At 45.8% G+C, this 12,619-nt stretch overlaps 1 protein-coding gene across 1 annotated transcript in view; it reads left to right on the top strand.

Moving 5' to 3' along the window:
- Positions 1-6,270, top strand: part of METRN (meteorin, glial cell differentiation regulator) — a 53,224-nt gene extending 46,954 nt beyond the window's left edge. Inside the window, exon 4 of the mRNA XM_069647012.1 lies at positions 619-6,270. Within this exon, the coding sequence (XP_069503113.1) occupies positions 619-935 (317 nt within the window). The 3' untranslated portion in view covers positions 936-6,270. The remainder of the gene's footprint in view (positions 1-618) is intronic.
- The last annotated feature ends 6,349 nt before the right edge of the window (positions 6,271-12,619 follow it).

Here is a 12,619-nt window from a genome sequence, read left to right as displayed (position 1 = left end):
TGGTACTGGTCGGGATGTTGTAGAGGTGAAAGGGTGGAGGAGCATGATTTGTGAACGATTGGAGATGAAAGAGGAGATCCAAGTGAGGGCAGTGTCTTGGATTCCTAAAGAGTGTAGATTTCTAGGAGAATGGTGTGGTCTATGGTATCGAAGGCGGCAGAGAGGTTAAGGAGTAAGTAACAAAAACAATGAGATGTTAAACACACAGTGGGTACTCTTCAATGGAACCTCTGTGCAATTGCAAATAAGTGAATACCAATTCTTTTAGAGTTGCTGATATGCGTGCTGGATGCTCAGCCCAGACCACAGTACTTTGTAGCAATCTTGATTGGATTGTAGTACAATACGCTCAAATACAACTCCCAACATAGTCACAGTGATGCCTCTGCTCAGCCCTGTGTTATACCATGTGAGCTGCAGCAGATTGCAAGTCGACCCGGGATTTAGGGAACTTTAGGGATAAATTGGCTCCCTCCTCTTCCTGCACCATGCCTTTTGAACTGTCCGGCAGAGGGTAGGGGATGGGTATGGTGGGACATTTCTTGGTGTGCATGATTTTGGTGTCTTTTAGCTGTGCATCATCTTTAATGAAGTCTCTCTTCTCTTTGTCTCTCACAGTTATCCGCGGGAACATACGGACAGTGTCCAATGATGCAGAGTTGCAGGAATCTGTCATCAGTGTCACCGCCACCAAGATCCACCGGCAGAAGTTTACCTTGTTTCAGCCTGTTGGTAACTCTGTGCGCTCAACAGGCAACATCCGAACATTGCTGCGCTGTGGAGTCAAGCCAGGCCCAGGTAGCTTCCTTTTCATGGGCTGGGTGCACTTTGGCGAGGCCTGGCTTGGCTGTGCCCCTCGCCACAAGGATTTCCGGCGTGTGTACGAGGCAGCTCAGCAAGCACATGAGAACCCCTGTGAAGTGGTACTAGACTGAAGCAGGCATGGGTTTGCAATCTGTATTTGTGTGTCCGATGTCCCATCTCAGCCGTGGAGGATGCTACGCACAGAAAAAGTGGTGTGGAAGTACTGCTGAGATTTTGGAATCTGGATGGTACAATTTGATCATGAGGGTGGCGTAGTAGCCTGTCCTTTCCTGCTGCTGTGACTGGAAAGTGTTCACCATGGAGCTCTCACCAGAAAGAGATTGTCCCAGCTCCAGTGGAACAGTCCTGGTGACAAAGGATTGTGTAGATCATGGACATATGCAAAAAAACTCTGACATCGGACAACTGGCCCTTCCATTTTCACAAATGTTTTAAGGGACCAATTGGATATGAGCATGGCTTGCTAGACTGAGCACACTGGAACAGTCATGTGGTCAGGGATTGTAATGAGGAATGCGAGGGCAGTTCCCGCAAGGATGACCACAATGGTCGCTGATGAATAAGTCAGGAGTATGGAGTAGAGTTAATGGGAGAGTCATGGCACCTTGTGTGCAACATTGCAAGATGGGTAGATCTAGTCCTTTTTGTGCAGGAGTCTTTCTTGATGTATCAGCAGGCCTTTGAAAGATGGCCTTTCGGTGGACTGGGTATGTGGGTGCTATGAGGGGGGCGGAGGGTGTGTGCGCGTGCGTGCGTGCGTGCGTGCGTGTGTGTGTGTGTGTGTGTGTGTGTGTCTCCACTGCCATGAGATGGATGGAGGCAGTGTCATAGGTACTTGACGTATGCAAAGGCTATTCTACATCTCATGCAACTGGAACTATTAAGTAACCACTTTTATGGGAGGCAGCTGCTCTTGGGCTATGAGCGCTCTCCTGCCACACCCACCTTTGTTCTACTTAAGTCTGGGGTCTCACACGCTGTCTGCCTCTGGGCGAGCCTGACCCGAGCTTGCATACTCCCACAGATATTGGGCTGTTGGGGGTGTTTCTACAGTGCCACCAGCTGTCATAGACACATAGATTGTGCTGGTCCACTCCTGTAGGGCTGTAATGCTTCGTTTGGTTTTGAACAATAAAGGAGCTTCATATTCCACAAGCCACTGGGAATTTAAGAGTTAACATGTGAGCAGTCTGTCCATGGTGGCCAGCAGCAAAAACCAGGCCCAATCCTGTTTCTCCTCCTTACAGCAAAAATGGTGCTTGCCGTTCTTCATTAGAGAGTGATCTGTTGATGAAAGCGAGAGTTGGATCCAATCGCAGCCTCTGCTATAGAGTGGTCATATTGCCGCTGATGCATTCAGTGAATTATTTGTCTGGGCTGACTTCTACTTGGCCAACTGAACAACGGTTCATAATTACAATGGCTTTCAAAAAGAAAATCCCAGGGCTGAAGCCTATGACTAATCTAGGCACAAACTCTTGATAACCATCCAACATTGTAGAGTGGCTAGCAGCACCAGGTTTCATTTGGGGTGTCCCAGACAGGTCTCCCCTGATTAATGGTTGGGTGAGGATTCTTGGGAAATTGGATACCCGAAGCATGCCATTTTGTTTTTGAAAATGGTAGCTCGAGGACACATTGGTATCCATGAAAGAGACCCCTTTTGTTCCTTGTGGTTTGATTAACAGTGTGGAGGAATGCCAGTAGTGTTACACGAGCCAATGGGAAGCCTTCTCACACAAGAGCTAACTCCCATTCCACATATGTAGCAACATCAAGCAATTACAATGCACAAATATGTACACTTTTTTTTTTTAGTTTGAGATAGCAAGGAACATCCAAGAAAATTCTGCAATTAAGCAATTCTGAGTCGCCCGTCTGCAAGCATTTTGTTACAGTTTGCCACATGGACTGGCTTTGTGCTATATACCACCAGCTCTGTTTTCCGAAGCCCCGGGAATATCGCGGGTTACATGGACGAGATGCTGCACTTCAGTCTGGGGATTGAGATCTCTCCAAGAGATGTAGACTGCACCTAGAGGGTGTCCAAAGGGGGCACAGGGGTTGAAGGAATGGAAGAAACGTGAAGGGTATGGGATGTGTTAAGAGGTTCAGAGGAGGAGGATTAGGAGCAGGCTGGAGGTGGGGAGAATCCCACGTGAGGTGCTCTGGGAGTTATAGCCTAACGTGACATGGCGGCATGGCAATGTAGTTCCCCCATGTCACATGGTGCAGTGAAGGTTTAGCTGAATGTATTTCTGCTCTGCAGTAAGATGATTTTCTGAGAAGGGTAGTTCTGTGTACCCTATAGACAGACTGGGATTTTGGGAGGAGTAGTCCCCCTCTGCCCTATCAAGTAGAGCAACAGTATGTTTTTTTTGGCAAGGAAAGGTAATGGGGGTGTGTAGAGTTAACAGTGGTCCCCTACGTACCACTGTGACTGAAGAATGCAGCATTCGGGTGACTGCCAGCAAGTGGTAACCGGAAAATGTGAGGAGGTCCCACAATACTCCTCAGATGTCTTGAGCCCAAGGTATTTTTTGATGTGTAGTATTCTATCCATGGGAAACTGGAACATCTATATATATATATATCCTCCGATGCCATGCCTTGTAGATTAGATTTTCTGTGGATAGCAGTACATAGCGGTAAGCATGTCACTGTATCGACATTTGAATCTGGTAAAACCACGGGAAAGATCAGGAATATGAATGTTCTATGTCGCAGGGACATACATACGACTGTGAGAATAACTATTGCTTCAAGTTCTTGCATGGATTCCTAGGATTAAGGGTACTTTTACAGCAATACACCTGTTGGAGTCGGGGGTAATACTCTATGGGGTAATTGAATACTTTAGGAGAATCTTGACTATTCCTATGGGAATCGGAGATACTCCTGTGGGATTTTGAAACTGCTCCGGGTGGGGTAGTGATTGCCTCACGGAAATCAAAAAACTCCATGACCAATTAAGAGCACTCTTGTGTGACTTGGAAAAACCTCTTGGGGAATCAGGATTACCACTAAGCATCAGGCACCCCTAGTGATTTTAGGAGAGGTCTTAATGGTATCCAGTGAACATTTTTGTTAAGGAAAATGTCACAAGGGGTGACATTTCCCCAAATTTGCACCCTGACTAAATCACATTTTCCCCTAGAGTTTATAATTGTAAATGGCAGCCCCCCTACAATATTTGGGGAAAGTATTTTAGGGGTGAGGAGAAAAAAAATCTTCTCTGTAACGACATGTTGCAGGCGAGATATTCACATGGAACCATCTTAACCACTAGCAAAACAGTCATTGGGAGCTCACAATTGCTTACTGCACAGGACTCTACCACTTTTCATCCACACTTATTGTCCCAACTCCCCCTTCCATATTTCAGTTAGATGCTGTTGCTAGAGTGGCAGTCTCCTGGTCGCGGTAACATTGAATACATGGGATGCAGGCCGACAAAAGAAGGGGGCTGTAGAGGCAGTATACAGGAATGTGGTTTCTTCCTATGGACAGTAGTCATTGTGTCCTTTGGGGAACACGCTTCTCAGGTTTGCAGGAGTGCCCTATCAATGAAGAGCTCCATCCTTCCCATTAGGGGTCATGTATGTTATTTCGTCAGACAAGCAACTCTGGCTCGTTCAGGTGCCCTGAATTGCCACGTCTTGGGCCCGGATAACCCACATGCTCAAAAACCTGTGCCCAGGTTCGGTGTATGACGCAAAATTCTTCCCCAGTAAGTCCCCTGTCTAGTACAAGAATTAGTCTGTAATTGTTCTATATTTCCAAGCCTCAGGGCCGGCTAGGCTATGCTCTAAGGCGCAATATTCAGCTCAGGTGCCAACCCTCTGGGTGTCTCGAAAAGACCCCATGGTTTAGTCTCATTGTCGGTCATGACTGAAGGCTCCGCAGTGGGTCGAAGATTAGAAACAGGATCTCCAACATGGTTTATGAAGCCCCAGTACATGCCACATTTCTAAATCATTAGATGTTTGTTGATTCAGTATTGATACTGAACCGTACAGTACATTTTCAAATGCAGGTGCAATGCATTCTGGGATTTGTTGCCTTGCTTTCCTTTGCAAGCAGCCATACAAATTCCATTGGCTGGGAATGTGAAATCCGGGCCTTTATTTCATTTTGATAAGAGGGAGGGTAGAATGTGGGCTTCCTTTCTTCCCAATTACGCCATGATGGGAAAAGCATCCTGGGATTAAACCACAATATTCCTGCCTCCCCCCTTTAGCCAGCTGGCCAGGCCCGGCCAAGGATGTTTTTTTGATTCCTTTCATTATTAGTTTTCCACTATGTGCACTAATGTTCTACCCATACCAAATTGTGTTTTGTTTCTCCAACAAAGGGATGCTGAAATTGCAATATTGTTATGAAATTATTCACTTTTTTTAGGAACTTGTCTGTGTAAATATTTAAATATATAAATATATATTATGTAAAATAGTTCTAAACGGGGTGGCAGGGTTTGGGCGCAATTATGGAAAACCCTGTTCCCCCTTTGACAGGAGACTACCATGGAACCGCCACCGCCTCTGGCTTTCTCTCCTGTCACAAAGCTGGGCTAGCATTCAAATCCCAATCCAGGAAGTAAGAAAACAAAATGGCCGACTCTGCTTTTCTTTTTTATTTGTGTTCTATTTTTTTTACTTTTAATTTAAAAGGATAGTTCTATTTTCTCCTCCAAAACATTCCCAGATATCTTTCAGGGGTTTCCACTCTCCTTATTAAGCTGTGAAAGTGTAGTTTTTTAGAAAAATAAAAAACAGAGCTTATTTAAACATATTGCTTTTTAACTGACCATGAAAAGGGGAATGCTGGTCGTTGGACAGAGTGTATTTTATTTTTTTTATTTGCACAAAGTCATGCCATCTCATGGTCTTACTGCCTGCTCTGGTTTAATAATAGCATTAGGGGAAAAAAAAAGGAAAATAACACTGTGTTGGGTGGCACTGGGGGAGTGAGCACACTCGCCGTTTTTTAAAATCCATTTGCAAGTGTTTGAGGGTTAACTAAGGCCTAAAAATGTACTTACTTTATTTCTTATGCAGCTTTTTAAAGAAAATCTTGGTCTGTTATTTTTGAATTGGGATAATTTGAGGGTGCTAGTGGCATTTATGTCGTCTTTTGGACTCGCTGTCCAGTGACAGGCCTTATTCTTTCTGTTACGACTGCTGTGGTCCGTCATCGGGGTCCTTTTGTAAATATGACTTTTCCTTTCCTCCCATGCTGGTACACTGCCAGGCCTCAGATGCCCTGTGTGTTTGTTCTATTTGTGCCACTGTGAAAAGATTTTGTACATATCCATGTTGACCATGTCCTGAAGCAAATGAAAGTTACTTTGTGTATAATATTGGCAATATTGATAATTGGCGTCATTTCTATTTGTTTTTTTTTATGTTGCAGAATCTTTTCTAATAAAGACAGTATTTTTAGGTCTCCTGGGTGTGATTTTCATTTGGCTAGATGCATTTCCCTCCACAGACAAGTCAGCCCTGCTGCGAGAATTCATTCATGCCCCCGTTGTAATACCTTACCTATGTCTTACAAAACTTCCAAAGAGGTGGTGAGGTGCTCGACAAAGCTTCCAACAGAACTACTCTTATTCAACTGACTTTGTTCTCATTTGATTATTGACATTGGAAATCAAACTGGCTGAATCAAAACAGGTATTATTTTAAGGTAGGTGCAGGAACCCACCAAACTGTCAAGCCCCTGATCAAGCACCGTAACCCTGCACAGCTTTTTCAATGCTATTAGGTCCTGGCCTACTTTTGACCTGCATTGCACCAAACGTGGACCATAGCACTTAATCAGTTTGGGGTGCTGTTGCCCCGGGGTGGATTGCCGAATGTTAAGATTGCAGTGCTGCTGTTAGATTGTGACAGCAGACTTCCCTCCTCAATCCTTATCCACAGAAAATACATCTAATCCTTCAATCCCCAATCCTGAGATTAAACCACCCAATCCCTGGCTTCTGCCCTCATCCTGACTTTCAGCACCACACTTTTGACCTACATCCACCATACATGACCCAGAGCACCCCAGCCTTGACCCACATGATCCTGACATTGACCTGCAAGCGCTCCAATCCTGACCTGGAACAACCAACACGTAATGATTTCCACCTCGATCCTGACCTGCATCATCCAAGTTCAGACCTACATCACACCAGTACTAAAGCGTGTGCTGAGATGCATGCAGCCCAAAACCTATTAGCTGTAGTAACAACCTGCAATCCCACTCCTGATCTACTGTTCTCGACAGGTTTCAGTACTGAGAATAGCACAATCCCTACCAGAAGCATCCCCTACAATTCTGTCACTTGGGCCACAATCACATCTTTTGAGCACAACTCAGTCCTGATGTGCAGTACCTCCAATAGTAAAGCCCTTCTGCTCACAGGTCTACCAGAATATCACAGCCCTGAGCTGCAGCAGACCATACTTCTTCAGGGCAGTGACCCCCTCCCTCCCACCACCAGGCAGGCCTGTCAGCAGATTGTAGTATTGGCTTGAGTGTTCATTGCTATTCTAGCAGTGGGGCTCCTTTGTAACAGTAATCTCAGGGGAGACCATGGAAGAGACTGGGGAAATCTGCAGAACCCACCGCTATGTGGTGGGACCCCTAGACGAGATCTGTAGGGGATCACCTAAAGCTCCCCCACGTTCCCATTGGGCACCCAGCCGTCTCCCCTTTAGAGATACCAACTAGCATAGCCTACAAGGAAATGCATTGTTATTGCTAATGTCACTAAGTCTTGTGCCACGCACTGTTGCCACTTGTGTGTTCTCTAGCGGATCTGCAACTTGAGTTCTGCAACTTGAGTTCGGAGAAACCGGTCACTGATCGTTGGTGTGTTTCGGTTGGCAGCATGTGTTGTTGAGGTATGGTTGTGCCTGGTTTGGTTTCATGTTGTGTGTTGTGGAGTGTGTGTGCGATAAAAGGTATGGTTGTGTTTAGTTCAGAGTTTGAGGGTGAGCATGCATAATGTTGAGTTTTTAGTATGGTTAGTTAGGAGCAATATATTCCCCCTAACAATCCACCAAGTGTGATACCTTTCCTCATCCCAACAATCCAACTAAGTGCGATACATTTCCTACCCCCAACAATCCACCTAATTGCTATACATTTCCCACTCCGAACAATCCACCTAATTGTGGTACATTTCCTATCCCAAACAGTCCAACTAAGTGCGAGACCTTTCAGGCTAGTTGCAAAATCTGGCTAATTTGCACAATTAGCCTGGGTGCATGTTGTGTAAGATATTAGGTAATTCGAGTGGTCAGGGTTTTACTGAAGTACGGTAATGGCTGTACTTCCTGCCCACACTTACCTTATCAGTCGCTCTAGGTCGTCTGCATCAGGCGTCCAGGCGAACACATGCAAACAGATTGGAGCTGCTCAGTTGGAGCTGCCCTTTGCCTTGGGCCCTTCGCCGAGGGCTGTCCGTGCGAACGTGCCCTGTGTCTCTTGGTTAAGATGGCTGCCTCTTGTGGTTGCCCAAACAGGTGATGGGTGGGAGTGGAAAAGGGAGGAGAGAGCAGGGGTGGGTCAGGTCAAGGAAGGGAAGCAACAGTGGGCAAACGAAAATAAATAATGAAAACCAAGCCCAGGAAGGGAGGCAACCGAGGCAGATGAAAATAAACAAATAATGAAACAGAATGCAGCACGGCATAGAAACACAGGCAACGTGTCCTGCAAGAGGCTACCAGATGCCCCTACCAGGGTCCCCTGCGTCCTGTGTGCCCCTCTGAAAATAAAAGAAGGTGCCCACGAGTTCAGAGGGGTGGGATCAAATACCGGAACCAAGCTGGCTCCTGCAAAGAGACGAAAACAGACTGGGCAAACAAACATGGTGCAAACAGGTTCTTTGCAAGGGATGCAGTTGCTGAAGGAGCATCATTTGGAGGATGAGCCCCCTTGGCCAGCAGGATCCCTGACCGTAAGATGGTGGATGGCTTATTTGAACTCTTGGAATCTCTTAGGAGACACCACCCAAACATGACTGGAACGCAGGGACCCTGATTTAGGAGGAGGTGGAATGGCTTTGTCCACATACATCATGTTACCCTGGGCACATTGGGGAATTTACCCGCCAATCACAACTCTTAATGAACAATAAGTGCTAAAGCCGCAATATAAAAAAAGAGTAACAAACCAATCTGCTTTGGGGGAGCAACAACAGTGCACTACAGAGTTTGCATTTAAGCAGTAAGGGAAGTGGGTGCAGTATGAGAAGCAGGAGAAGCAGAGGGAGAGAACTGGAGGTGGCCAAACCAAACATGTTCATACTTTGGAGAGTAAAGACTTGCAAGAGAGTCCATAGCAAGGTGGCCTTGACCCAGAAGCTAGCAAGAGCCAGAGGTTACTAAAGTGAAAGAGCAAGATAATAGCCAAATGGGCCCTCTAACCCAGATCCTGGTGGCAGCTACAAAGCCCATTGGGTTGAATTGAAGCTTTATAATCCTGAGAATCTGAGCCAAGCTAGAAGTGGGCTCAAGCCTGCAGGGGGATAATAAAGGTGGGGTGATCCTTGGCTGGAGGAGTTAAAATTAATGCAGCCTGACATGGACCTTAGTTGCACAAAATTGCTACCTGGAAGGGCAAGAGGGAGCAACTGCATGGTGTTGCACGCGTTGGCGTCAATGGCGGCTGCCAGTGCATCTTCTGGTGCATCTGCCAAAGCCAAGTCAAGAAGGGTGCAAGGGCACGTCACAACTCTCTGAGTCTTCAGTGTATTGATGGATACTTTCCTGGGCACTGGTCGCTCCAGAACTGTGGACTACGAGAGAAATGGGACTTTAGACTAAGAACATTAGATCCTCTTAGCTTTGGCCCCTTTCAATTGATGTGAATTTTTGTTCAATCCGAACACCGTCACCGGAAAATCCCCCTTTGTTGATCCCCAACTTCTGCAGGTCTTTCACCAACCCCTCCTTGCAGAGAGCACGCGCACTCTGAACATTAACGCGTGCAACATAGCCAATACCCGTTCAGCCCTGCACCCGTATAGCCATACAGGAGTAAAAGTGGTTCAATACTCAACGTCCCATGGATTTGGCCCGTGGATAGAGGAGTGAAGTTGTAGGCCCAGTATGCATGTCCATTAAAGGAACCACTATCCCACAGAGTTGACAGAAGTGTGTTTGTCAGAACTGTCCACTGATAGACTTTCCAGCTCGGTTCTATGTGAAAATGTCCTCAGGAAAATGTAGTCAGCAAAAAGTTGTTTAAAAATGTTTAGTCATTTAGTACAAGCAATGCAGTGTGAAAATAATAATAATTTAGCATTTATATAGCGCTACGAACCCTCGGGTATCTGAGCGCTGCTTATTATTATTCACGGTGTGTGGTGCTCATTTATCATCCTCGGAAGGATGAAAGGCTGAGTTTGGCCCTGCCGGTTTCGAACCTGCGTTGGCAGGCTCTGCACTGATGTCAAAGCGAACGCTCTACTCGCTGTGCCACTTGACCGGAATGTTGCCAGTAATAAGGTCACCAAACAAAAGTACAAAGTTGAAACCCTAAATATGATCCAACCCTCTAAACTTCTTCAATCACTCTTAACTTCATTCCTAAACCTTCCCCTAACTCTAATTACAATCTCTATCCGATCCTGAACTCTCACAGAACACGACTCTTCAGTGCACTAAAGCATTTTATTAGCATATTACTGAATGCAATATAAATAGAAAATGAACAGTGAACCTGTCTCCAACCCCATCCTCAGCTCGCCACAAATTACATAGCCCGTGCCTTAACCCCAAACCCTTGCTGTAATAATAACCTTACCCTGGCTGCAACTCTAACACTTACCCTAATGCTTATTTTACCCTAACCACTAGGTTTATCCTAACCGCTATCCAAAGCCAACATCACTAGCCCTTTCCAACCTCTGTGTCCCTTTCTTTAACACCCTACCCTAACACTTACCCTTAATCTAGGCGGAGGACAGAGAAGTTAGGAAATGTGTCTTAAGATGCGAGCGGAAAGTGTGAAGAGTGGAGTGGAGGAGGTGCAAATGTCAGGAGGGAGAGCATTCCAAAAATGAGTGGCAAAAAGGTAGAACGAGTGGAAACGTCAAGAAGCACAAGGAGGTTTGGGTGTAGTAAGAAGATGAAAATGGTGGGAATGAAGCGAAGGTGAAGGGAATAGAGCGAAATGAGGGAGGTAGATAAGGGAGAGCGAGGCAGTGGTAACACTTGCGCGACTTCTTTTTCATTTTCTCTGTGTAGTCTTCGTCATAAGGAAGGGAGAAATGGAGAGATGAGAGGGCGTGATAGAAGAGCGAGGAGGGAGGGAGAAAAGAATATGAATGGCAGAATTGAAAACCAAACGTAGAGGGGTAAAATGGGCAGAGGGAAGTGCAATGAGAAGACCAGAGCATCAGTCAAGTTGGGAGAAAATAGCGATGATCAGCAGCTTTGCAGCATGAAAGGATAGGTAACGGTGTGCCTTACGAATATTAAAGAGAAGAAAGCAAAAGAGGCAATCAGTCAGAGAAACATGTGAGGTAAAGGATAGTGAAGGGTCAAAGATGATGCCAAGATTGCGCACAGAAGAAGAAAAGGGGTGAAAGAGGAGACCAGGAGGTGAGTAAAGGGGTGATGGGGATGTAGGTGGGAAGCAGGGAATCTCCGCATTTAAAGGTTTTAGGTGGAGGAAGTCCAACCCATGACTATATCGAAACATGGAGGCAGTCAGAGAAAGTAGTGAAAGAGAAAAAGATTTATGAATTTGCCTATGTAGAAATGAGAGGAGAGATTTAACGATTCAATGATGGAAAATAAAGGGTTGGGAGGAGAGGTGCAGCCGGCCCATGATGCAGAGAAAGAGTGATTAGAGAGATGGGAGCGGAACCAAGAGGTGATAGAAATAGAGTCCTTTTCAGGAAAAACGAGAAAGGAGGGTGGGATGGTCAACTGCGTCAAAAGTTGCTGATAGATCAAGAAGAATGACAATACAAGATTTGTTATGACGTGCAGAAAGAAGAGAGTTGGTAACATGGAGAAGAGCAGTTTCTTCAGAGTGTGCAGGGCAAAACTGGATTGGGTCAATGTTAGAAGAGACTGAAGGTGGAGGTGAGAGGAGATTTGAAAGTATACAGCGCACTCGAGAAGTTTAGAAAGAAATGGGTGATGAGAGATAGGGCGATAATTATATTGGGAAGAAGTGTTGGGGGAAGTTTTTTTCAAGATGGGGATAATTATAGCATGCTTAAAGGAGGAAGTGAAGGAAGAAGAGGACAGCGAGGGATTGCAAAGAGATGACAAGAATGAAATAATAGAGGGATAGACAGCAGGAATAAGAGAAGAGGGTAATGGGTCAAGTGGTGAGGCCGTGGGGTGGGCATGGCTAAAAAAGGAGGTAGTGTCTGAGCCAGAGAGAGCAGTAAACGAGAGAGGAGGATTTGAGAAGGTGCACCTAACCTGATGACGCTGATCAAACAATTCCTAAAGTTTCAATCATTGGACCAGAGTGTATAACATTAATCGACAACAGCTTTCAATAGCCAGATCCTGGTGGAGCAATATGCTTTTGTTTGGCAAAACAAGAGACTGTGTGCTGCAGAAGCAACCACTCGACAAAAGCACCAGCATGGATTTTCATGTTGGTGCAAGTGCTGGAGATCTCTCTGGAGCCTCCACTGGGATCCATTGTGAATGCTGCCTCCCATACTCACGAGGCAGGCAGCATTTGTAATGATCATTTGCAAGGTTGGATTGCAAATGACCAAAACTTGGCGGGGGAGATGCTTACCTGCATGCCTACAACTAACGGTTCC

The sequence above is a fragment of the Ambystoma mexicanum genome, chromosome 2q, assembly GCF_040938575.1.
Source record: "Ambystoma mexicanum isolate Mex_15411 chromosome 2q, UKY_AmexF1_1, whole genome shotgun sequence".
Classification (NCBI taxonomy): Eukaryota; Metazoa; Chordata; class Amphibia; order Caudata; family Ambystomatidae; genus Ambystoma; species Ambystoma mexicanum.
Note: the sequence above shows the minus strand (reverse complement) of the source record. Positions and strands in the feature narration are given on the sequence as shown.